Source organism: Mustela erminea, chromosome 4 (genome assembly GCF_009829155.1).
Source record: "Mustela erminea isolate mMusErm1 chromosome 4, mMusErm1.Pri, whole genome shotgun sequence".
NCBI classification, from domain to species: domain Eukaryota; kingdom Metazoa; phylum Chordata; class Mammalia; order Carnivora; family Mustelidae; genus Mustela; species Mustela erminea.
In genome coordinates, this window is record NC_045617.1 from 14,810,770 (window position 1) to 14,838,171 (window position 27,402).

The 27,402-nt window shown below is 39.2% G+C and overlaps 1 protein-coding gene across 7 annotated transcripts in view; it reads right to left on the reverse strand.

Annotated features, from left to right (window-relative positions):
• ESR1 (estrogen receptor 1) overlaps positions 1-27,402 on the reverse strand; it is a 408,095-nt gene that overhangs the window by 216,078 nt on the left and 164,615 nt on the right. For all 7 annotated transcript variants that reach the window (XM_032338713.1, XM_032338718.1, XM_032338711.1 and 4 more), the window contains exon 4: positions 21,345-21,461. In XM_032338713.1, coding sequence (XP_032194604.1) covers positions 21,345-21,461 — 117 coding nt within the window. The remainder of the gene's footprint in view (positions 1-21,344; positions 21,462-27,402) is intronic.

The following is a 27,402-nucleotide window of genomic DNA, read 5'->3' on the forward strand; positions in this document are numbered from 1 at the left end:
TTTATGGTGTTCAGGCAAGGAGGGATTTATTAAACAAAATTCAAAGAAAAACTGTAAAGAAAAAGTATGATGTTTCCTTTTTTTAATTTAATTTAATTTTATTTTTTTCAGTGTTTCAAAATTCATTGTTTGTGCACCACACCCAGTGCTCCATGCAATACGTGCCCTCCACAATACCCACCACCAGGCTTACACCACTTCCAGCCCCACTGCAAAACCCTCAGTTTGTCTCTCAGAATCCACAGTATTTCATGGTTTCTCTCCCCCTCCAATTTCCCCCAACTCACTTCTCCTCTCCATCTCCCAATGTCTTCCGTGTTATTCCTTATGCTCCACAATTAAGTGAAACCATATGATAATTGACTCTATACTTTACTTATTTCACTCAGCATAATCTCCTCTAGTCCCATCTGTGTTGATACAAAAGTTGGGTATTCATCCTTTCTGATGGAGACATAATAAACCATTATATATATGGACCATATCTTCTTTATCCATTCCCCTGTTGAAGGGCATCTTGGTTCTTTCCACAGTTTGGAAACTGTGGCCATTGCTGCTATGAACATTGGGGTACAGATGGCCCTTCTTTTCACTACATGTGTATCTTTGGGGTAAATACCAAGTAGTGTAATTGCAGGATCATAGGGAAGCTCTATTTTTAACTTTTTGAGGAAATCTCCTCACTATTTTTCAAAGTGGCTGCACCAACTTGCATTCCCACCAACAGTGTAAGATGGTTCCCTTTTCTCCACATCCTCTCCAACACATGTTGTTTACTGTTTTGTTAATTTTGGCCATTCTAACTGGTGTAAAGTGGAATCTCAATGTGGTTTTGATTTGACTCTCCCCAATGGCTAGTGATGATGAACATTTTTTCATGTGTCTAATAGCCATTTGTATGTCTTCTTTGGAGAAGTGTCTGTTCATGTCTTCTTCTGCCCATTTTTTGATGTGATCATCTGTTTTGTGTGTGTTGAGTTTCAAAAGTTCTTTATAGATCTTGGATATCAGCCTTTTGTCTTTACTGTCATTTGCAAATATCTTCTCCCATTCCGTGGGTTGCCTCTTTGTTTTGTTGACTGTTTCCTTTGCTATGCAGAAGCTTTTGATCTTGATGAAGTCCCAAAAGTTCATTTTCGCTTTTGTTTCCTTTGCCTTTGGAGACATGTCTTGGAAGAAGTTGCTGTGGCTGATGTCAAAGAGGTTACTGCCTATGTTCTCCTCTAGGATTCTGATGGATTCCTGACTCACGTTAAGGTCTTTTACCCATTTCGAGTTTACCTTTGTGTATGGTGTAGGAGAATGGCTGAGTTTCATTCTTCTATACATAGCTGTCCAATTTTCCCATTTATTGAAGAGACTGTCTTTTTTCCACTGTATATTTTTTCCTGCTTTGTCTAAGCTTATTTGACCATAAAGTTGAGGGCTCTCAATATCTGGGCTCTCTACTCTGTTCCACTGGTCTATGTTTCTGTTTTTGTGCCAGTACCATTCTGTCTTGGCAATCACAGCTTTGTAGTAAAGCTTGAAGTCAGGCAATGTGATGTCCCCAGTTTTGTTTTTCTTTTTCAACATTTCCTGAGCAATTTGGGGTCTCTTCTGGTTCCATACAAATTTTAGGATTGTTTGTTCCAGCACTGAAAAATGCCAATGGGATTTTGATTGGGATGGTACTAAAAATATAAATGGCTCTAGGCAGTATAGACATTTTGACAATGTTTATTCTTCCAATCCATGAGCATGGAATGGTCTTCCATCTTTTTGTGTCTTCTTCAATTTCTTTCATGAGTGTTCTGTAGATCTTCAAGTACAGATTTTTTTTAACTATATCTTTTTTTTAAGATTTTATTTATTTATTTGACAGAGAGAGAGATCACAAGTAGGCAGAGAGGCAGGCAGAGAGAGAGGGGAAAGCAGGCTCCCCACTGAGCAGAGAGCCTGATGCGGGGCTCGATCCCAGGATCCTGAGATCATGACCTGAGCCGAAGGCAGAGGCTTTAACCCACTGAGCCACCCAGGCACCCCTCAAGTACAGATCTTTTACCTCTTTGGTTAGGTTTATTCCCAGGTATCTTATGGTTCTTGGTCTACAGTAGATGGAATCGATTCTCTAATTTCCATTTCTATTTTTTCATTGTTAGTATATAAGAAAGCAACTGATTTCTGTACATTGATTTTGTATCCTGCCACATTACTGAACTGCTGTAGTTTTGGGGTGGAGTCTTTTGGATTTTCCATATAAAGTATCATGTCATCTGTGAAGAGAGTTTGACTTCTTCTTTGCCAATTTGAATACATTTTCTTTCTTTTTGTTTTCTGACTGCTGTTACTAGGACTTCTAGTACTGTTTTTGAACAACAGTGGTGACAGTGGACATCCTTGTCATGTTCCTGATCTCAAAGGGAAGGTTGTCAGCTTTTTCCCATTGAGGATGATATTTGCTGTGGGTTTTTCATAGATAGATTTTATGAAGTTGAGGAATGTTCCCTCTATCCCTAAACTTTGAATCATTTTAATCAGGAAAAGATGCTGTATCTTGTCAAATGCTTTTTCTGCATCAATTGAGAGGACCATGTGGTTCTTCTATCTTCTCTTATTGATTTGTTCTACATTGATTGATTTGTGAATGTTGAACCACCCTTGCATCCCATGGATAAATCCCACATGGTCATGGTGGATGATCTTTTTAATGTACTGTTGGATCCTATTAGCTAGGATCTTGTTGAAAATCTTGGTGTCTGCATTCATCAGGAATATTGGTCTGAAATTCTCCTTTTTGGTGGGGTCTTTGCCTGGTTTGGGGTCAGGGTAATGCTGGCTTCATAAATAGAGTCTGGAAGTTTTCCTTTTGTTTCTATCTTTTGAAACAGCTTCAGGAGAATAGGCATTACTTCTTCTTTGAATATTTGGTGGAATTCTCAAGGGAATCCATCAGGTCCTGGACTCTTGTTTCTTGGGAGGTTTTTTTTTTTTTTTTTAAGATTTTTTATTTATTTATTTGACAGAGATCACAAGTAGGCAGAGAGGCAGGCAGAGAGAGAGAGAGAGAGGAGGAAGCAGGCTCCCTGCTGAGCAGAGAGCCCGATGCGGGACTCAATCCCAGGACCCTGAGATCATGACCTGAGCCGAAGGCAGCGGCTTTACCCACTGAGCCACCCAGGCGCCCCTCTTGGGAGGTTTTTGATGACTACTTCAATCTTGTTACTAGATATTGGACTATTCAGGTTGTCAATTTCTTCCTAATTCAGTTTTAGAAACTTAATAGGTTTCCAGAAATGCACCCATTCCATCTAGGTTACTTAACTTGTTGGCATATATCTGCTGATAATAATTTCTGATAATGGTTTCTATTTCCTTGGTGTTAGTCATGATGTCTCCCTTTTCATTCATAATTTCATTAGTTTGGGTCCTCTTTCTTTTCTTTTGGAATAGTTTGGCCAATGGCTTATCGATCTTATTGATTCTTTCAAAAAACCAGCTTCTAGTTTCGTTGATGTTTTCTACTGTATCCCTAGTTTCTCATTGATCTCTGCTCTAATCTTGATTATTTCCATTTTTGTGTGTGGGGTTGGCTTAATTTGTTGTTGATTCTCCAGTTCTTTAGGTGTAAAGAGAGCTGATGTATTTTGGACTTTTCCATTTTTTTGAGGGAGGCTTGGATGGCTATGCATTTCCTCCTTAGGACCACCTTTGCCGTATCCCATAGGTTTTGAAGCGAAGTGTCTTCATTCTCATTGGTTTCCATGAATTGTTTAAGTTCTTCTTTGATTTCCTGGTTAATACAAACATTCTTAAGCAGGATAGTCTTTAGCTTCCAAGTGTTTGAATTCCTTCCAAATTTTTCTTGTGGTTGAGTTCCAGTTTCAAAGCATTGTGACCCAGTCTATGGTCTATTCTGAAGAAGGTTCCATGTGCACTCAAGAAGAATGAGTATTCTGTTGTTTTAGGGAGAAATGTTCTGTATATATCTATGAGGAACATCTGGTCCAATGTGTCATTCAGTGCTCTTGTTTCTTTATTGATGTTCTGCTTGGATGATCTATCTATTACTGAGAGTGGTGTGTTAAGATCACACCACCACTATTAATGTATTCAAATCAATATGACTCTTTATCTTGATTAACAATTGTCTTATGTAGTTGGTTGCTCCCGTATTGGAGGCATAAATATTTACCATTGCTAGATCTTCTTGGTGGATACATGCTTTAAGAATGATGTAGTATCCTTCTTTATCTCTGACTACAGTCTTTAGTTTAAAATCTAATTTCTCTGATATGAGAATCACTACCCCAGCTTTCTTTTGAGGCCCATTGGCATGAAAGATGTTTCTCCATCCCTTCATTTTCAGTCTGGATGTATCCTTGGGTTCCAAATTGGTCTCTTGTAGACAACATATGGATGGGTCCTGTCGTTTTATCCAATCTTCAACCCTGTGCCATTTTATGGGAGGGTTTAGGCTATTCACATTGAGTGATTATTGAAAGATAATTTCTTATTGACATCATGTTGCCTGTGAAGTCCTTATTTCTGTAGGTGGTCTCTGTAAATTTCTGTTCTATGACATTCTTGGGTTCTTTCTTCTTTTATAGAACCCCCCATTAATATTTCTTGTAGTGCCAGCTCGGTGGTCACATACTCTTATAAACCTTGCCAATCTTGGAAGCTCTTTATCTCTCCATCCACTTTGAATGTCAGCCTTGCTGGATAAAGTATTCTTGGCTGCATGTTCTTCTCATTTAGTGCCTTGAATATGTCTTGCCAGTCCTTTCTGGCTTGCCAGGTGTCTGTGGACAGGTCTTGTGTTATTCTGATGGACCTTCCTCTGTACATAAGTATGATAAATTTCATACTTTAAAAATTAAAATTTTCGGGCGCCTGGGTGGCTCAGTGGGTTAAGCCGCTGCCTTCGGCTCGGGTCATGATCTCAGGGTCCTGGGATCGAGTCCCGCATCGGGCTCTCTGCTCAGCAGGGAGCCTGCTTTCTCCTCTCTCTCTCTGCCTGCCTCTCTACCTACTTGTAATCTCTCTCTGTCAAATAAACAAATAAAATCTTTAAAAAAAAAAAATTAAAATTTTCCATGAAATAGATGACACCATAAACACAGCAAAGACAAGCTACATACTATATTAACACATTTGCAATACACAAAATAAATAAAAAATTAGAATTCAGAATATACAAAGAGTTCTGAAAAGTCAATAAGAAAAAAACAACCCAACGCTACTTGTACATTTTTCTTACTGGCATCATGCTGCTATAGTATTTGGACATAAAAATTCAGAGCTGTGATAGGTGTCTCTTTAAGGGGTCTTTTTCTTTTAACCTGGCTCACTATTTTTTAAGCACTTGTCTAGTCCAGTTTCATTTAATTTTTTAAAAGTTTTATGAGTTAGACAAAATTCACTTGCAATTGATTTTTAATGGCACTTATGTATTTTTTAATTTCTCTCTCAATATTTTAAACTGTTTCTTTCCTAAATCAAAATTAATCTTGACTAATACAGTTTCTTAAAAAACAGTCATCTGTTTAAAAAAAAGTACTTTTAATTTCCTCATTTGACAAAGAAAACTCTGTCATTGAGTTCATTTTTAGGGTTTGTCCATCACCTGTTTTGCCACCTGTGTAAAAAGTTTTTAAAAATATCTCATAGTTCTCAAGCTCTTATAATTTTTTAAGAGGGTATCTAACATCATTTATTCTACCTTCTAACATCAACCTTCTGTTAATGTGCTAATCCTCACCATTTAGAGGTCTTACATCTGTCTCTCATCATCTTTTCATCTTTTCAGATGTGGGTGTGGGGTCTAATATCGAAGCCTGATTTAGATTTTCAATAAAAGTTTAAAGTCATTTATTTTTACAGTGTAAATCTTGAACTAATATCTTTCTTGCTTTCAAATAGAAATGTTAGCCTGTCTATAGACTATGCTCATGATACTCAGGAATCTTTCTTAATTTCTGTACTTTTTCCTTGAATCCTTAGAAGTAAGCTCTTGGAACAGTTTACCATCTTACTTTTAACCCAAAAGTTTCTCTCTTTTTTAATGGAAAAGCAGGTTCTACTGGTCTATTCTGTTTTTAAGGATTATGCCCCAAATCTAAGTCCTTAATTACAGGAATATGTCCTTTATTTGATATGCCTCCATTTATTTTCCTATTATCACCTGATTATTTGAAATTCAAATCTCTTTTTTTTCCTACCATGAGGTTCCCCTGCTGTACCTGAATCATCATCAGCTCTGTGTGACTAAGGGATGTGCACCTCACCTGCATTTCATCTCCCCCTCTGTTCTGACTGCTTCTAGCATTCTGAGCACATTTGGAGTATCAAACCTCAGTATTCTACCACATCCCTTGTCAGTCCTTACCTCTCTTTTTCCTTTCTGTCTTTCAAAGTAACACAGTACACCCACTATCCCTGTAGATGCTCTCCTGTGCTATGCCTGACGGGCTGTCCCATAGCTGGCCCTGCGTTTTGCTATCTCAGTATTCTTGCACTGGACTTGAATGCTTTGTTGGAGTATTTTATTTTTAAAATATTCTCAATATTTTAAAAACTGATCTTGCTAGGGTTTGTTCTGCTGTTTTTAGTTTTGTTATTTGTCCTTGCATCAGCCGAGTCCTCATGAATATATGACCGATATGGATGGACACTGTTTTAACCCATTACTACTACTACCAGCTGGAAAGCTACATCTCCTTGGGGGTAAACAATATATCCATGTGAAGTGAATCAGTTCCACATTTAATTTGGGGAAGGATTCAGCTGAGTAGATGGTGAATGAAGCATTGGGGCAAACATAGTAAGTTCTTCCCAAATCAGTTACTATTAAAAATGCTTAGAACTGGGGTGCCTGGGTGGCTCAGTGGATTAGCCGCTGCCTTCGGCTCAGGTCATGATCTCAGTGTCGTGGGATCGAGCCCCACATCAGGCTCTCTGCTCAGCGGGGAACCTGCTTCCCCTTCTCTCTCTGCCTAGCTCTCTGCCTACTTGTGATCTCTCTCTGTCAAATAAATAAATAAAATCTTTAAAAAAAAATGCTTAGAACTATCTAAAAAAAAAAAAAAAACACTTTCATGGAATGAATTAAAACCATATTGAGAGAAGGAGAGGGAATTAGAGTGTGTGGATACATTAAAACAAATAGAGTTAATACCTGCTTGCAAGAAAAATGTCTAGAAAATTAGTGATGGAATTGCCACACTACATTTAATATTTTATAGGAAATCCCCAATATATAGCATGAAAGGCATATGTTTTTTAAAGATTTTATTTATTTATTTGTCATAGAGAGAGAAGCGAGAGCAAGCACAGGCAGACAGAGTGGCAGGCAGAGGCAGAGGGAGAAGCAGGCTCCCTGCCAAGCAAGGAGCCCGATGTGGGACTCAATCCCAGGACGCTGGGATCATGACCTGAGCTGAAGGTAGCCGCTTAACCAACTGAGCCACCCAGGCTGAAAGGCATATTTTTGAATCCTTTACAAAACAATATAATAAACATGAAAATTAGGTTAAAGGGAAAAAACTGAAGTTGACAATCAACAATAAAGATGCTCTACCTAGAACTTCTCAAAATGAATACCTGTAAGAAGTTTCAGCAACCAAAGAAAACAGTTTATTTTATCTGTGATACTGAATATTATTAAAATAATAATGAATTATTATTCATTACACTGAATATTATTAAAATAACTCAACAATATGGAAATTTTATTTTTAACTTAGTAATTTTAGAAATGAATTTTTACACCCTTAAAATGAGCTTTTTTTTTACTAAAATGTATAGTTTTATTTGTTATGATAGTTGTAGTACTTAGTGTTAGTACTTTTCATGTTTAAAGCTGCATAATAAATTTTCCGTAAGTCTATGCACATGTAAAAAGTGGGAAGAAAGAGTGTGCGATAATACGGTAGTGGTATTACTTCTGTCAGGCTTACATGATCTGACTAATAGACTAATGCCAAGGTAATTGTTTAATTAAACATTAAGATAAACCACCTCTTGAGGCACCTGGGTGACTCAACTGGTGAAGCATCTGACTCTTGGTTTCAGCTCAGGTATGATCTTAGGGTCGTGGGATAGAGCCCTGCGTCAGGACTCTGCACTGGGTGTGGACCCTGTTTAAGATTTTCCCTCTCTCCTCTCCCTCTGCCCCTTCCCTGCCTCCTCTTGCTCTCTCCCTCTCTAGAAAATAAACAAATAAATAAAGCACCGCTTCTCCTTCTTCTGTTTTCATTAATCTCACCATCAATAACAAATATATAAAAAATATCACTATGCTGTGAATAAAACAAGCATATGACTATCCCTATAGAAATTAAAAATCTAATTGGAAAAATAGAAAATAGACATGCTTTTAAAACACAATATTCTTATTAACTTGTTAGCTTGGCTCAACTATCTGGCACATAGAAGGTGAATCCTACACCCCATTCAATTCAGTGCTCAACAAATAAAGTGACCCAGGCAGTTTGGGTACTGGAGGAGCAGCACAAAGGTCCAGGAAATAACTGGCATGGGCACTGTACCCCTCGAGAGGTCAGCCTGGGGATGAGATGTGGGGACAGTGTTAAGGACAGAGCTCAGTAGTTGGCATCTCTATTGGTAAGTGACAGCAAAGTCTGTACATGATTCTATCAAAGAGAGAATAAGCGGTCAGATAAATAACCTTTGAGTCAAAAATCAAAGCTTCTGTGTAGATGGGGTCATGTCCAAGATAAGAAATGGAGGCAAGACAAAGGACAGATGTTGAAGTATATGTTAAAATCAAGGGAGCAGAGGTCAAGCAAGAGTCAGAGCCAAGATGGTGGAAACTGGTCTCTGGCAGCCGGAATTGACTTGACACCAAGGTGTCTAACTTGTCCTTGAGCTGGCAGGATTCAAAAAGCTCATTTCCTGGATTAACACAGGGGCTCAACCAGTAGCTCACATGACTTTCTGATTCACACAGAGCAAGAATATTATGAGATACTCAGAGGGAAAAGGTGATGATTTCCAGAGTGTCCTACATGAGTTACAGAGAGGGGCTTTAGTAAACAGGAAAATGTATTACTAATAAAGTATTTATAAGTAACCGCAGATTGAAAGGAGGCATAAAGGGACAAGGTATGTTCTGTAGTCAATGGGCAGACCTGGTTGCTGTGCCCAAAAGTTTCTTAGGAAACAGCAAAGCAGCATGAAAAAAAATGGTGTGATTCAGTGGGTGGAGAAGTCGGAATACCAGGGTAGGAAGGAGGCGGAATTGTAGGTTCCTTGGAGCTAGACACTACATCTTATGTATCACTGATTATCCACATCCAGCTAAGTAAGTAATAACTAATTACTTAGTAATTCCTGATTCATTATGATGAGGATGGTACTATAGTGGAATAGCATTCTATTTAGAGGTTAGATTAAGTACACAAGGCAAAAATTGTGCATGTTCTTTGTTACATGTTGTAACCAACTTTATGGAGCGCTCACTAAAAGCCAAATACAATACTACAAGTTATACCTTAATTCCTGAACAACCTTATTAGGTAGGAAGTATTACTATTATTACAATTCCTCATTTGACAAATGAAGGAACTGGGGTTTGGAGAAGTTAAGTGTCTTATTCAAGGTCACACATCTCTAGACAGAGCTGAAATTTGAATCCAGGTGGTCTGATTCCAAAGTGAAGGACCACAATGCTACACCATATATGAATAATGATACCTAACATTTGTAAGCAAATCTGTAATTGCCAAACTATATAATTCATCCACTTGATTCTCAGAATAGCCCAATGGAGTAGTTGGTATTTTTACACAAGTATGTCTTCTATGAGACTAGAACCCACAAAGAAAAATCAATAAATCAAGGAAAGGCAGAACGTAACTTGGCAATAGGATAGATCCCCAAGAATGTGAGCCAGAAATTGAAAGTAAGTACAATGGCCCAGCCAGCACACTTGAGCTTGCTTGATCCCTGGGAGCACAGTATCACTAGGGTCAGAACTGGTGGGTGAGCTGAGAAAGCAGGAAGTTTGAGGCCAACTCCAATCCTAGGTCTCTTGAGGAAATGAAGGGGTTTCATCACCTTTTTATGTGAATGGTTTCCTTCCATCCTTAGGTTGCCAGGACTCTGTGATCAGTGACCTCCTGCTACCCTTGTCCCTCCGAAACCTTCACATAGTAAATGCTCAATAAAGGTTATCTGGAAATGATTTAAGGTAAGGAGTTTGGACTCAGCCTGGCATTTGTTATGTAAAATTTGCTAAATAAAACTGCCAAAAAGTTACTACAAAATAAATGCAGTAACAGCCAGTCTTTTAAAGTAAGCTTCTAAAGATATAAACACCTAAGTATAATGTGTGCCTCTTGCTAACCTTTATTTGCTCAGTCAAGTTTAAACTAAACCACATGTTGCCTCAAGGTGTAACCAGACATTTCTTTATACACGACTCCACACTTTACCTTAGGATCTCTCTTAGGGCTGGCATCGGTTTCCCAGAAGTCTGAGCGCGAGTGTGTCATGGCTTCCACTCATTGGATACGTTTGCCAGCAAACATCGCCAGATGAGCTTCTGTGATCCTTAATCAGGAACTTCTCCAAAGTTACTATCTAGCCTCCTCCTTTGTCTGCTCCACAAGGCAAAAACTAGAGACTTCCACCAGTTTGGGGACTCAAGTCTTTGGTATAACTACTACGTCTCTAATAACAGAAAGAGCTTAGTTTGGTTAAAGTCCTCTCTCAACAAACTTTGTTCTTGAATTCTTGTGCGTGGCCGAATAGTGGGGATGATACAAGTGATGTTACAGCCACCCTTTCCTAGCTCAGCCCACTACAGTGGCAGCACCACACTCATTTCTGCGACACTCCATGCTCAGAAGAGAGTCTCTTTCCATGCTCATTACTGAAGAGAATAACTTCGTCCACCCCAACAGGTTTTTCCAGTTGCTGGTGGTTCTCCAAATTCAGCATGAAATGTGCCTATCATGGCCGCTGCTGTTGTTCCTCATACCCGGAAATGGAAGTACACTACCTTCAGCTTTAGATTCTGACCTTTGCACTACTAAACTGAACTTAGATTGAGCAACATAAATTTTAAGATTTGAAAGATACTTTAGAAACCACAGAGCCCTAAGCCCGTATTTTTCGGAAATGAAAACTGAGTTCAGAAAAATTAGGTGTTCTGTCCAAGAGTCCTTAGAAGAGCCAGCTCATATACTCAATCCTAAGCCAGGCCTCCTTCTACCTGGCAGGGTTGCCTTTTTTTATACCAGCATAGTCTAAACATTTAAAAAAGAAAACAAAGAGGCTTTACAACAAACACTGAAATTATTATTGGAAAATAGTGAAAACCTGTGGCCTGAAGGAGTAAATGTCCTTTATAAATTATATTAAATATTAAGCAATATTAAGTAATTAAACATTAAGTAACTCAAAAAAATCACCGTATAAATATATTTTATTTTATTTTTTTTTTAATTTATTAATTTGACAGAGAGAAATCACAAGTAGATGGAGAGGCAGCCAGAGAGAGAGAGAGAGAGGGAAGCAGGCTCTCTGCTCAGCAGAGAGCCCGATGCGGGACTCGATCCCAGGACTCTGAGATCATGACCTGAGCCGAAGGCAGCGGCCCAACCCACTGAGCCACCCAGACGCCCCATATAAATATATTTTAGTACATCAGCTGTGCAACTGGACCAAATGCATTGATTAATGTTCTTGTGGAAGAAGGGTAATTTTATTTTGTGTCCTTTGTTGCGGTCTATGTGATACTAATATCGTACTTATGCGTGTGTCTCTCTTTCATGATGATCTAAATCACTATTCGTCACCAAGGCAGTGCAGTACCATGGAAAGAGCACTGAAGGAGGAGTCCAAAGGGTCTTGACCTCTTCTCTGAGAAGTTAACTAGCCCTGTGACTTGGAAGGGAGCAATACACTGAAAAACAAAGAAGTGGGCTAGGTGATCTTTAAGCTCTTTTCAGCTCTAAACACCCTTCATTAGCCTCATCCCAATCCTTGAAACTCAAAGTAAACACATGAAAATTCATGAGACCTTAGGTTTACAGAATTTAAAAGCAGCAATTCATCCATACAATTTACTGTCCCCAAAATTCTACCTTTTATAAGTTCTAGCCACAGAAAGGATCTTTATATCATTTCAAGGCCAATTTACTTTTGCAAAAGCAAACCGCAGGAGCAAGAAAGACCCATCCTGAAATTTTTGCCTGGCCTTAAAACACTGTCAGCATTCCTTCTAACTTGCCAGGTCATTCTTAGAAAAGTAAATGAAGATCCTTCTTTCCATCCTTTAAGAACTAAACTGACCTCTAAAAGAGCCATCAAATTATTTTAGTATTAAAAAAATTAACACAGGGGACGCCTGGGTGGCTCAGTTGGTTAAGCAGCTGCCTTCGGCTCAGGTCATGATCCCAGCGTCCTGGGATCGAGTCCCACATCGGGCTCCTTGCTCAGCAGGGAGCCTGCTTCTCCCTCTGCCTCTGCTGCTACTCTGTCTGCCTGTGCTCGCTCTCTCCCCCTCTCTCTCTCTGATAAATAAATAAAATCTTTAAAAAAAAATTAACACAGTATTCCAGCTATAACTTAAATACAAATAAAAGTATGACTGCCAGTGTTCTTTGGTTAATTTTATGTATGCAGGAACCTTCCAGTAAAAGATTAAGCAGCCTTACACTTAACTCCTTTTTGTTTTGCATTCATAAGCAGTTGTAACATACACATGCATACACTAAACCCACATCTGAATAAATGAGTGAAAACTAGCCTATCGGAAACTAGCCCATATCTCTCCAGGAATACTGGCTCCCATCTGCTTCTGGGTTTTTCTAACTCACTGTGTCCCTTCATCATATGTATAAGAGAGGCATGAAAATAAAATGCACATCTGTTTTCAGCACTCCAACATATGCTATCAGGAATGCCACCTACAAGATTCCTAATACAAGATTACTCACTGGTCTCCTCCACTTCTGAGATTCTATGACTCTACAATTATTTTTGAGTCCAAAATGTGAAAAGCCCATCTTTCTGATTGTGATAAAGTATAAAAATGGCCCCAGTTTCTCAGCCTTTGCATGTAACTCTGAATCTCTCCCCCACACCCTCCCACCCCTTACGAAGCCAAAGGACGCAGCCATTTGACTTCGTTGGGCCCAATGGATATCATCAGATAATGCAAGCAAAGGCTTGAAATGGATTTGTGATCTGGGGCTTGTTGTCCTCTGTGCCTCTGCCAGCACCACGAGGATAGGCCTGCATGAGCCTGCTGGAGGATGAGAAACATGTGAAACCAAACTGAGTTCATCCCAGCTGCACTGGCCAAAAGAGCCAGCTGATTGCCAGATAGATGAGTGAACCCAGCTAATCTCAGCAGTCTCCTAGGTGATCTCCCTGACAGGTACTAGATGGTTACTGTTGTTTGCCATTGATGAGGTTTGCCATCGATGAGCTGCTAACTGCGATAAGTAAAAGCTAACTACTGTACTGCAGGTTTTCTGTTCCAAGCCAATAGTCTCCCTTAATTAAAAACAAACAAAAAACTCAATCTCTTCTCCATCTATACATAGCTCTACAGTTATAATGATGTACTTTCCATTTTACTCATTCATTCTAGTAATTCATTCACAGTACAACTATTTATTGACTGCCTATTATATGTGATCATGGATCTAAGCATATAAAAGGTATTTAAAGCCCCTGGGCTAGAGGATACCAACAAGGAATACAGACAGAAAACAGAAGAGGTCCCTAGACTGAACCCTGGGCCACCCCAGAATCAGTGAAGATGATGAGAAACACACCAAGAAGACATAAAAGGAGTAATCAGGAGGGTTGGAAGAAAAAGAGTGTATTTTCCTGGAAGCCAAGTAAAGAAAGTAGATTAAGGAGAAAATTAACTATTGTGTCAAAGGCTGCTAACTGGTCAAGGAAAGTTCTGAGAATGGACTGTTGGATTTAGCAACACGAAGGTCATTAGCAACCCTGACAAAAGAAGTTTTGGTATCAATCTTTGAATTGAGCTGATCCCATCATACTCTGCCAAATCTGTAAAAAAGTTGTTCCATCGATGCCAAGAGGTCTGAAATTCTTACAAGGATGTTCTTACAAGTTCTTACAAGGATGGAAGCACTGGGCTACCCACCATCATGCTTCACCCAGCTGAACTAACAGTCACAGATGCTGACCTGCCTCTACCCCATTGGGCAGCTGAGGGCATGATATATCAGGACATCTCTTTCACTTTTACCAACATTTGGACAGAATGACTAATTCTCATTAGTTCTCATTCTCATAGTGATCTCATTGTTCTTGTTTATGCTAAATTAATGGACCCCGATGTCGCCATTATCTACCTCCCCTTTTCTTTTAAATTCAGAGTTAGTCCTGACACATTCCACATACCTTTCTACTGCTGTTGCTGCCACCACGTTAAAGGCAGAAATAGAGAGCTATTCACAGGTTAGCTATGAGCCTAATTCCCTTAGCTCCCCAGGTCAACAGATCACCAAAGTCTTAGTGCCCACCATGTCATCTGGAAGAATAAAATAAAGGTGGTTTCTTTTACTCTGGATTTCTTCTCTCTGGAGTATATGTATGTGTTTGTGTGCCTTAACTTAGTTATATGCCACCCATATTTTTAGTCCATTATTTTTCATGTTAAATGTGAGTGGTAGCATGGAGCACTCCCAGTAAAGAGGTATGCTGGAAAAAGAAAGTACTCTGAGTCTAGAATCTATTATTCTAGGCTCAATTCTTCTGCTAAGTATTCTGAGACTTTGATCAAGTCATATAATCTTTCTAGCCTCAGTTTTCTTATCTAGAAGATGAAGTAATTAGATCAGCGGTTTGCAAACGGTGTTCTGTAGAGTCCTGGGGTTCCTTTGGGTTTCTCAGGAACACCAAATTGAGTGAAAAGAGGTTATGTCAAATCAGCTTTCACCTGTCTTATAGATAGAGAATCTGCTACTGCTGGTAGAAGCAGATGATGGATTTAAATGTGGAAAAGCATTGGATTCATTAATCTTTTAAGTCCCATATATGATTCAAGGACTGGATTCAGAATATTTCTTTGTCTGCAAATGAAAAATGATCATATAGGAGAAATTTTTAATAAATTAAGTATTAATTAGTAAAATAATATTCTAATAGCATAGATATATAGGTTGCTATTTAAAACATCCGGAATCTCTTTGGGCAAGAGAAACTAGCTTTTTTTTAAACATTTTTCTGAAATTGAATCCTAAACATGAACCCCTAATCCTGCATTCAGTTATAATTCTCACATGAATTACTGGAAAATACCAAGAAAGAACCTAACATTTACATTCTCAGTGTACTGATTTGGTGCTACCATCATTAATACTAATAAACAGTTGATTACTAGGGCACTTAGGTGGCTCATTCTGTTAAGGGTACTGCTCTTGGGTTCCGCTCAAGTCAGGATCTCAGGGTCGATCTCAGCATCATGGGATAGAGCCCTCATCCAGGTCTGTACTCTGAGCAGTCTGCCTGTCCCTCTACCTTCATCTCTGCCCCTCCAGGCGCCCACTGGTGTGCTCACCCATGCATGTTTTCTCTCTCTCTGTCTCTCTCTCATAAATAAAGAATAAATAAATAAACTCTTTTAAAAAGAAAATAATCAGTTGATTATTTTTGTTAAAAGACAGCCCATGTACAATTAAGGGAAAACTAATTTTCTGGATTGGCAGCTAACCCTTCAGTACAATGAATTATAGCTGCTCATAATGATAAATTTTTAACTTGGGAAATTTGTACTTTCCAATTCTTCTCTGGGCTTCTAAGTTATTCTGGACACATAACATACATCTCCCCATCTATATTATTAGTACCTTATCTTTTCACTTTAAAATTATAACGTTAATTTATTTACTGTTTTGGAATATTTCTCAAAATCATAGCATTGTTATTAAAATCAAAACTAATCAATATTTCTTTCTTTCAAATTTCATCTTTTTTTTAAATTTGAGTATAGTTGGCACACAATGTTACATTAGTTTCAGCTGTATGGCATAATGATTTGTCAAGTTTATAGATGACACTACACTCAACACAAGTATACCTACCATCTGTCACCATACATCGGTGTTAACATAGCATTGACTATATTCCTTATGCTGTGCCTCTCATTCTGTGAGTTATTCATTCCATAACTGGAAGCCTGTATCTCCTACTCCCCTTCAAATTTCTTCTTAATGCATTATAAGAAAACATAATGGGTTATAAGAAAACATAACCAGAGTGCATGTCCATCAATTAATTTCCTGCATCAATTAATTTCTGTGTGCCAATTTCCTCAGGTGAAAAATGAAAACTTTGCTACCAACACACTTCTGAGTCTATTGTGAGGAAAGAATTTCAACAAGTTTGTGTAGACCTCTGACATCATAAAATAAAAAGCACAACAAATATTACCCATCATGAAACCATATCCAGGATACACACCAAAAAGCAAAAAACAAAAAAGCAGATGTGTCTGAGCCAGATTTTTATTCCGCCAAGGGAATTAGATGTTTATACCCACTATAAGTGATGAAATTACCATTCTCTTTCTTCCAACAACAATAACAACAAAAACAAAAAACAAAAAAGAGGGAGAGAGAGAAAGAAAAGACATAATAACTAACACTTGGGTGGTAGTTTAAATTTATAAAGTACTTTTATATGTTATGAATTACAACTTTTGTAACAAACTTGTTAAGTAGAATTTATTTATTTTTATTTCACATTTGAGGATAATGAAGCTCATAAAAATGACTATAACAGGACTGCTCAGCAAGTCTGAGAAGGAGCAGTATTTGTACCAAGAATTCCACCTCTGAAGTCTTCCCCCTTTGCACCAAACCAAACTAGAACATCAGTTTCTTTGATAACAATGTACACCTGGGGGCACCTGGGTGGCTCACCCAGCCCTTTGATTTTGGCTCAGGTCATAAACTCAGGGTCCTGGGATCATGCCCCATGTCAGGTTCTGTGCTCAGCAGGGAGTCTTCTTGTGGGTTTCTCTTCCTCTCCATCTGCCCCTCCCCTCTTTAAAATAAATAAATAAATCTTAAATATAAATATATATGTATATATATGTATACATAAACATACATATATATATGGGATATATACATATATATCTACATATAGATTTACATGCCTTGGGAATCAGACAGTCTGAATAATATCCTGGGTTGGACTAACCCAGGAGTGGTTGGTTAAAGCTCTGAACTTCCATCGGCCACTCATCTTTCATTATCATCTTCATCTTCCAACCATTCTCAACTTGTCTTCTGGACTTTTCATATGCAAATGTCCTTTTTGTACCATGAGGACAGTGATAGAAGGGACCGGGTCTTACTCATTTGCTCCATAATAGCTCACGTGTAAGACATACAGAAATAACTAATTAAATGAATTAAATCATCACTTCATGCAAAAAAAAAAAAAAAGAAAGAAAGAAAGAAAAATGTTTTGAACTCTTATTTTGTGACTTGTTTAGTGCTAGCTCAGTAAACAAGACAGAGAGAGTCCCTGCCATCACGGGAGTTTATGGACAGTTGCTGAATAGCTAACGGTAATAATTATGGTAAGTTGAGAAGAACTGAGTACTGTGAAAGGTAGAACACTGGGAACCAACATAGCCTCCCTGAAGAAAAGACACGAATCTGCGGTTGGGGAGGAAAATGCAGCTGAGGCAGAAAGGCCTGCACATATGCTACAATCAGGAAATGCATTCTCCAGAGCACTTAAATCCTGTATCTTACGGAACTACCAGGGCTCAGAACCAAATCTAATAATGATGTTGTTATTTTCAGTGTAATACAGGCATCGAAACAGATTCAAATAATTTCTTCATGTAGATAAGTCATGTACTCTTTCAGATCTTTAGAACATTCAGTAAATTTACTCGGTCTTGCTATAAAAATAGGGAGTCTAGGTATATGGTTCTCTCTTTAATCTGAAACTAATAATTTGATGTTATAGGTAGAGATTCACTAATCTAATTGGTATCCAGCCTGGCTAAGAAAGTGGATTCTTACACTGTAAAAGTAAAATTAAAAAAAAAAAAAAAAAAAGGAACTGGATTCTTATGAAACCAGTAGGAAATGTTATATTTATTTAGTCACAGCTGTTTTTACAAAGTAATTTCAAACTTTATAGTTATATTTGTACTTCCAATTGTAAATTAAGTCTTTATTCAGTGGGATTTGGAGAGTTGTTATACAAAGTGTCATGAGGTTATATGTGGTATTTCATGTTGTAGAAAATGTAATAAATTACATTGTGTTAAGGGCAAATGCTTTATACATATAATTAAAATGAGATGTTTGCACAGCCTATAATTTTGCAACTTTAAAGCTTGGCATAAAACTTACACACACATATATAAACTGCCAGAAAGATACATGCTCTAATTATATGTAGACAGATACTGAATAACCACTGAGAAGACTTTATGAGATACTGGTATGTCCTGAATTTTGTTCCCCTCAAAATTTGTGTTGAAGCCTAACCCCAGTACCTTATAATATGATTTTATTTGAACACGGGGTCTTTAAAGAGATAAAAAAAGATCAAACAAGGTCACACAGGTGGGGCCCTACTCCAACAGGACTGGTGACCTTAGAAGGAAAAGAAAAAATACGAAGGATGTGTGAGTACAGGGAAAAAAAAAAAAAAAAAGGCCATGTGGGGACACAGTAAGAAGGTGACCATCTGTAAGCCAAGGAGGAGAAGACCATCAGATGAGACCAAACCTGCGGACACCCTGACCTTGGACTTCCCAGTCTCCAGAATTGTGAGAAAATAAATTTCTGTGGGTTAAGCCCCCCAATCTATAGTATTTTGATACAACAGCTGTTATAGACTAAATTATTTCCCACCCAAATTCCTATGTTGAAGCCAGGCAGTGTGACTGTATTTGAAGATAAGGCCTCCGTGGAAGTATTAAAGGTTAAACAAGGTCATAAAGGTGGGATACTAATCCAATAGGACCAGCATCCTTGTAAGAAGAGACACACACACCAGAGAATGCTCCCTCTATGTCTGTGCCCACAGAGAAAAGGACACACTGAAAAAGCAGTTATGTAAAAGCCTGGAAGACACGCCTTACCAGAAACTGGATTTTCCAACCCCTTCGTCTTGTACTTTGAGCCTCCAGAACTGTGAGAAAATTGATTTCTGTTATTCAAGCCCCACAGGCTGTAGACTTTGTTATGGCAGGCCAAGCAGACTGATTCGGCAGCAAACTAACACAGATATATATTTTAGTCATAAATACACTTGTACAAGTATATGCATGTACACACAGACTGCCTGGGTGTAGTCAGATTATCTAGAGTTCTATTTTAAAACAGTGGGAAGACTCTCATTTTGACTCTGCATATTAAAATTTTTGTTAGATTAAAAACAAGTATGCATAATTTATATTTATGCAGCCAGACTTTATTTGGATATAAATTAGGAAAAAGAGAATTCTTTTGGGGTGGCTCAGTGGGTTAAGCCTCTGCCTTTGGCTTGGGTCATGGTCTCAGGATCCTGGGATCAAGACCTGCATTAAGTCCCTCATTAGGCTCTCTGCTCAGCGCGGAGCCTGCTTCCCCTCTCTCTCTGCCTGCCTCTCTGCCTACTTGTGATCTCTCTCTCTCTCAAATAAACAAATAAAATCTTTAAAAAAAAAAAAACAATTCTTTTTATGAAGTGGGGACAGCGTATGGGTACTCTAAAAGGAAAAATGTTTTGGACATATTCATGAGTTGATTATTTCAGCTTTCAGACAGAGCCTAAGAGGCTGGGCTTAAACTACTTGCAGTCATCAAAGAAGCACATTAAACTCGGACTCCGCTGGTTCATATTAAACTTTTTACATGCAGCTGTTATATTCCTGTCACTTTTCAAGTTACCTTAAGAAGACTTTTGTGAGTTCAAGTAAGCCTGACTAATTCTCTAACGGCACAAAGAAAAATGAATTCCTTAAATATTTAATCCATTTATGACTCTAAGTGTCATTTTCTGAATATGGCTGTTAAATTCTTAGAATTAATTACCCTTCGAGTAAAAGCTGCTTTTTCAGACATCCAAGACATATAGTCACAGCTCACAAATGAGTAAATTCAATATTTCGTCTGTTCATCAAGAGAATTTATTCCAAATGCTGCATTGAAAATCCCACCCTGCAGGCTTATCTGTGATCACAGAACTCAGGAATCTTCGACTGTAAATTTCCTTCCAACCAGGTTATTAGTTTTCCTTCCGCTTCCCCTTTCAGCGAACTATTACCAAGCTAAAGGCTAGCTGCCCTCCACCTGCACAACCGCCATTTTTTTTCTTTGTAACCCCCTTCTCCTTAACTCATGTTCACTCCCCATCTCCTTCAAAAAGCTCTTCCCCTATTACAGTCAGCAGGCAATATAACACAATCCTAGGTCCCTCTCTCCCCTTTTATCCTCCTAAAACACTGAAAGCACCATGACTTTAGTTACACATTTTCTGTTTGTTCTCTCCCAGTATTTTGGAAGCTACCCAAGACTGGCATCTTATTCCTCAAGACTAGATGCCCAAGAATACAAGGTCAGGCAACCACACCTACAGAGCAGGCAATACCCTCAGAACCAGACACTGGATTTCCCTAAAAGAAAACTGGAAAGCTGGGTATGCGAGGCGACAGAAAACCACACCTATTTGTGCACACGCACGCGCTCGTGCACGCGCACACGCAGGCAGCCACAAAGATGGAGGCACACGGGCACAAAGCCTGAGCGTCTCCTGATCTGCTAGCGCTCCACGATCATTCCACTGTCCCCGCCCCAGGCCAGATGCTCAGGTTATGGGAGCTACGGCAACGTCTAAAGGAAAAAGCTGCCTTTTGATTGAAATTCAAATGCCCTGAGGGATGTTCAGAGATTGTTAGATCACAAATAAGCTCTTTATCTCTCGCATTTACAAGTCTCAATTTAGGGAAAGCTTCTTCTCAGACATTGTTTTCTAGCATCAGCAATATAAACAGTCACTGAAAAGTATTTCTAGAATAATTCACAGGGCACTCTTCTCCCTTTCCTTCCACCACCACCTCCCACACACCTCTGATTTAAAATAGAAGTATTTACATCTAAAATATAAAACACAAAAAGCATGTTAGAATGTCCAGTTCCAGGCACTTCCTATTAAAAAAAAAGTTATAAAAATACTTTTGTAGTAAAGAAAAAGAGGAATAGGAATAAACAACTAATTAGAAGAGAAAGCACTGCACTGCCACGGTTGTTGGGACCGAAGCAGCCAGCACTGGGGGCCAGACAGGGACACCCTTTGCCCACAGGCACCCTGCGGGGCGGAGAGGTACCTACCGCCTTTCATCATGCCTACTTCATAGCACTTGCGGAGCCGGCAGGCCTGACAGCTCTTCCTTCTGTTCTTATCAATCGTGCACTGGTTGGTAGCTGGACACATGTAGTCATTATGTCCTATGAAAAGCAAAAGGACAAAATTAATATTATTTTAGGAAATGTAGCCAGTCCAAAGCTATAGGGAAGCCACCTGGGGGATGTTTTCCTATCAGTTACTTGGCCTGATTGTGCTACTACTTCGTCATACCATCCTTTTGCTGTCCTTCTCCAAGTCGGGGGTGGGGGGTTGGGTAGGAGAGGGGTGGTGGGGCAGCTTAACTCTCCTAGACTTGATTTTTGCCTCAACCAACTGCTTCCAGAGTTGGTTGAGCAAATCACCTTCAGTTCCTATGGCTTATACTTGGGGGCACAAAGCTCTATCTACACTCACACATTTTTCTCAGCAAATAAGGCTTTTTTTTTTCCCCCCCTTTGACCCACACCACAAGCTAGAATTCTTGTTGGAACAACACCACAAGAACTTTCATAGAGTTTTAAAGTGGCCTTTCTTAAAACAGAAATGAGAAAACCGTAAGGTAACTATTCAAACACAGCCCCAACATCTACATTCCAGTTGGGGGCGGTGAGCTGGGACAGAAGCAAAGTTCAGTCCTCAGGTCGATAAGTTAGTCCTTCACTTACTAGCTGGAGGATGCTGCATCGCGTCGTTAACATCTCTAGGTCTCACCCCTCTCTCACCTGGAGAAAATAATGGCGCCCACCATGTGGCACTATTCTAAGAATTCGATGTCAGAACACCTGTCAGGGGCTTATAAAAAACATTGTTGTCGCTACTGTTGCTTTATATTGATCCTCTTTCTTTCACTTCTTGTTTACTGCGTCCTTCTTGCTCAGATGCCCATCACGTGCAACTGTGCCCACAAAAAAGGTCTCTCCAGACCTCACGTCCCTCTCAGACTTTCATCTTACAACCCACGCTGCTTCTCAGTTCAGCTCCTCAGAAAGGTCTACACGCTTGAGATCTGCTCTTTCCTCACGTCTCCTGCCTAGCTCAACCCACCGCCTGGTTTCTATCTTAGCTGCCCCACAAGAGCTGCTTAAATCCTTCCATCAAATGACCCCTATTGCTGAAGCCAACAGATATTTCCAGCCCACATCCTATTTGACCTACCAGAGCATCCGACAATTCCTCCCTTCCTCTGGAGACATGCTTTTCCCTTGGCTTCCATAACGCAGAACTCCCTTGGGCTCTTTCCACCCCTCGGGCTGTGGCTTCCCAGTGTCATTTGCAGATTTCCTCCACCCAACATTAAGCTAGAGCAGGACAGGTCTCGGTGTCAGGCCCTTCTTAGGACTCCAAATTTTCCCACAAGAGAATTTAGTCCATGGCTCCGGCTTCCTTGGTCATAAACTGAGGACTGAGAGGACTTGCAGAGTCGTCCTCCGGCCCAACCCTCTTCTCTGAGTTCTGGGTACACACAGCCCACTGCCCACAAGACATTTCTGCTCTAAGATTTAGGGGTCACCTCCATTTCTTTATCCCTCAAAAGAAGTCTGGTTTCTAATATGGAAAATATTAAACTCCACAAATCAATAAATATTGGCATGTTTATATGAAGAAGTTCATTTATAGAAGTCTAAATTCTTACGTGTGAATTTAGACTATGGTGATGATATGGACAATTATAAAATGTTTCCCATTCTCAAAAAAAAAAAAAAACTGATGAGGCAATACTGCACCCTCTAATTCAGATCATCTGTGTCTCTATTTCCCTATTTCACCAAGGGCAAGATGCAACATGTACTGAAGTCTTCACTACAGAACTCTTTGTTCTTTATTCAATTTTAGGGTCAGTCTCAATTAGAATAGGGTGGAGTGGGGCCTTAACAAGAAAGGCTGGTCTGATAAAACTTGCTTCTCCATCTTTAGATATACATTATAAAAACTACCACATAAACAGGCTTTGGATCAAATTAACACTTTGCATTCTTCTTTTGCCTAACAGGAAGCAGCCAACTAGCCAGCAAAATCGTAAACTGAATGCTTTAATAAGAGACCACACACTGCCTCAAATATTCAGGCACAATTTTTATGTTTTGAACTGCCCTTGTTAACAGGGACAAGCTAAGGAAATCATAGAACCAGAAACAAAATTTACCTGGGTAGATGTTAACTTTAAGCAAAAGTTGCTGTCTTCTGACACCTCAAAGAAACTTTCAGTGTTTGGTCTCCTATGACGTTTATGTTGTACATCCTGATTTATTTTAACTCTAAAAAAACGAGTTTATATTAAGTCTCAGAAGAAAATAGTCAAGAATCATTGGAACCGGAAATTAACTTTGATTCACTTTTCTCTCAAAAACCAGTTGTTCTGCAAGCCAGAGGATGGAATAACTGAATTAGATCAGAGGCCAACTGGTGAAATGTTATGTTTGCATTCATTATCACCGTAGATGTGTATCTTTATAGACCCAAGTGAAATTCCTGAGCTAACATATTTAATAGATAAAATACACTGGACTTGTGGAATTGAATTCACCCCTTAACAAGAAAGAAGCTAGATACCCTGCAGAATCATGTTTGTACTGCAAACCTTTGGTGACAAAGTGGATTTTCTCTTGCTCCAACTACATTAAAATTTAGAATTGCTGAATTGGTAACAAGAAAAAATGAATAGGTACGGATTTGATGTACGACCTAAAGTTTAGTACCCTAACTAAATACCATTAACAACTATTTAAAAGTCTTCACCTGACATCAGAGAAGGATAACAGCAAAATAGTTTTTTGTTCTTTGAGCATAATAATTTTATAAAGGTGTGTTTGTGTTTGTTTGTTTATTTGTTTGTTTGAAGTAGGCTCCACACTGGGCAGGGCTCAAACTCAGGACCCTGAGATCAAGACCTAGGCTGAGATCAAGAGTGAAATACTTAATCAACTGAGCCACCCAGGCAACCCAGCAAAGGTGCATTATGAAAGCCACTGAAGACATTAAAAAGTTAGTTGCTTTAAGAGGAAACTTCTCTTTAAACTTTATTATTTGTTCTTGGGAAAACAATGCTTGTAAAAATCCTATCCTTATTGAAGTAGAGCTAATTAAATGAGAAAAAAAATCTCACACCAACTGTATGAATGAAATAGTGTTTTCACAGAAGACACTGAAGAACTCCTTGTACCTGTGACCAGACCAGCTCCAACATGCCTTTCACACAGGCCTAGATGAAATGCAGAAGGCCAAAGCCAAGATGTGAGGCTCAGATGACGTTTTGGAGAAATAATCCCTATTTCGTTGCCCACCATAAAATAAAAAGAATACCTTCGGACTGATGCGGGGTCTGAATAACTGGGAGTAGAGAAAAGAGGGAACGGATGAAACCTGAACAGAAAGCTTGAGGAGCAGAAACCACCAGGCCAACCCCCAGCTCCTAGGCTAGCAAATGAGCTCACATCTTACCCACAGTTCTCTGGGATTCTTTCTCTCCTCTTTTTGTTTTACCCTTTTCTTCCTATTTTACCCTCTGTCAGTAGCAGGTGTTTTTGCATTGTTAGCAACACATAGAATGATAACACTTGCTAGCTACAATAATAGTCAATGACCCATAGTCAGAGCTTCAAAAAAAATATAAAACATACCAAATGGAAACAAGTAGGGGAGGACTCGAAGAAAAGGAAGCCCTTGCGCACTGTTTGGTGGGAACGCAAACTGGTGCGGCCACTGTGGAAAACAGTATGGCGGTTCCTCAAGAAATTAAGAACAGAGCTACCCTATGATGGAATGTTTCCGATACTAGGTCCTTAACAGAAGAAAACAAAATCATTAACTGTACTACCATGTTCACAGCAGCGTTATTCATAATTGCCAAGGCATGGAAAAAACCTAAGTGTCCATTGATAGATTAAAAAAAGGAAAGGTGGCATTTATATATTTATATAAATATACTGGAATATAATTCAGCCTTAAAAAAGAAAGAAATCCTATCATTTGTGACAATAGGGATAAACCTGGAGGGCATTATGTTAAGTGAAATTAGCCAGACAGAGAAATAAATACTACATGGTGTCACTTGTGTGGAATCTTGAGACTAAGAAGGTCTAAGGCTCTGAGGCAGAACATGGTGACTAGAGCTGATGATAATTCTAATGTACCATGGAAATCTCCTCAGAAAGTAGAACTTAAATGTTTTCACCACAAAAAAGTAAATACATGAGGTAATGGATGTGTTAACTAATTTACTGGAGGGTATCCTTTCACAAAATACAGGTACACCAAATCATCAAAATGAACACTTTTAAATATCTTATAACATGTCAATTATGCTTCAATAAAGCTGAAAAAAAAATAAAATAAGCAGTATCCTGAGAGAAACTTGGGTATCTTTCCTGTTGCCACACTTTTCTTTCAGCACGTTCTGGCAGTCACCTCAGACCAAGTCTCTTTGGCTGAGCTTCATACCCATATACCTACCTACCTGCCTACGGTCGGTCCATTTAGACTTGACTTTTTCATAGCTCTTCAAGATGGCTCTTCCAAACACAACCAACCGGTGGTCGTCTTTCCTCACCAGTCTCTTCCTTTTTATCACCATATCACAAAGCCTGAGACCTGGTGTTATTTCAAGACTCTCTAGCCTCTTCCTCACTTCAACCCTCTCACACATGCACTCACTGATCCAAATCTATTATTTTTAAATTCTTTTTCAAAGAAAAATCAGTTTTACCCTGGCCCATCACCCCTACCAGAATTCATAACCTCTCCAGCCCAGAATATCGCAGCCGCCCACTAAGCCACCCCCTGCCTCCAGCCTTCTCCTGCCCACCATTGCCCACGATGTTGCCGGTGATTCTTCTAAAATCCTACACCACCAAGCCACCATCCTGCTTTACTATTCTGATGCTCCTCAAAGCTCTAAGGATAAAATCTAAATGCCTTAAAACAGCTTACCAAGCTTACCTGGCCTTATCTTTACCACTCTCTAAGTTCTAATCATGTCCCATTCTAACACACTCTTCTCTTTCCCGCCCCCCGATTGCACACACCATTCTTTCTTGCGGGAACACACTTCCCCTACTCTTAGCCCAAATGACTCCCATTAGACTTTCAGATGTGTCAGTCAATATAGCAAATCCTCTGAGGTTCCTCTCTGCCCCTCTGATGATGCCTAGCTTTTGTCCTGTCACAGAGCTTACTACTTTGGACTTTAACTGCTCTTCAAAATCCCCAGGTGACTATAGGCCTGACAGCGGATGGACTACATCCATCTTATTTATCACCCTCTGTCCTGTGCCCAACACATTCTCAGGCACACAGTGGAGTTCAGCAAGTATTTGTTACCTGAACAAAATGGAGCTGCTAAAGCTCTATGTTGCACCCCCCAATCCCATCTGGAACACGGGCCTTTGGAGGGGGCAGGTTGGAGTTCTATAAAGGAAGTCATGACTGAGAAGATGATGACCCCAAAGCAATGGCTGCTGTACCCAGACCCTAAAACTCAGGTCCACAGGAGCAAAACTTGGTCCTAAGAGAATTTGTTATGGAAATGAGAGTTCAAAATATAGGATTTTCATTAGAAAATGAAGGATTAAAAATGTTCAAGGTAATGCCAATGGAAAAAAAAGACCAAAATATGCATTAATCATCTCTGAGTATTAGAGCAGACAAGACAGAGAGAAGAGGTTAAAACAAACAAACAAACTTAAATTAGCTTTGCCAAATTCTTAGGGCTAGAGAAGGAGGAACAGGAGGAAAAGGAGGTCAAAGATTCTGGTAGCTTATGTCAGGATGTCTCAAAAGTTATTCTTATCATTAATCAAAAAGAGGATCTGATTTGGGAGTGGGGTGGGAAGAAGATGTATAGAAACTTCTGAAACATGTTGTCTTTGAGATTTCAGTAACACAACAACTACCCAACAAGCAAGCAACTACCCAACAAACTATTATTACAAATGTAGTCCCAAAGCCTGGGAGGCTTGTCAAAATGAAGTTGGAGATCATATGAGCCAGAAATTCCACTTCTGGGTATCTGCCCAAAAGAACTAAAAGCACAGACTCAAACAGATA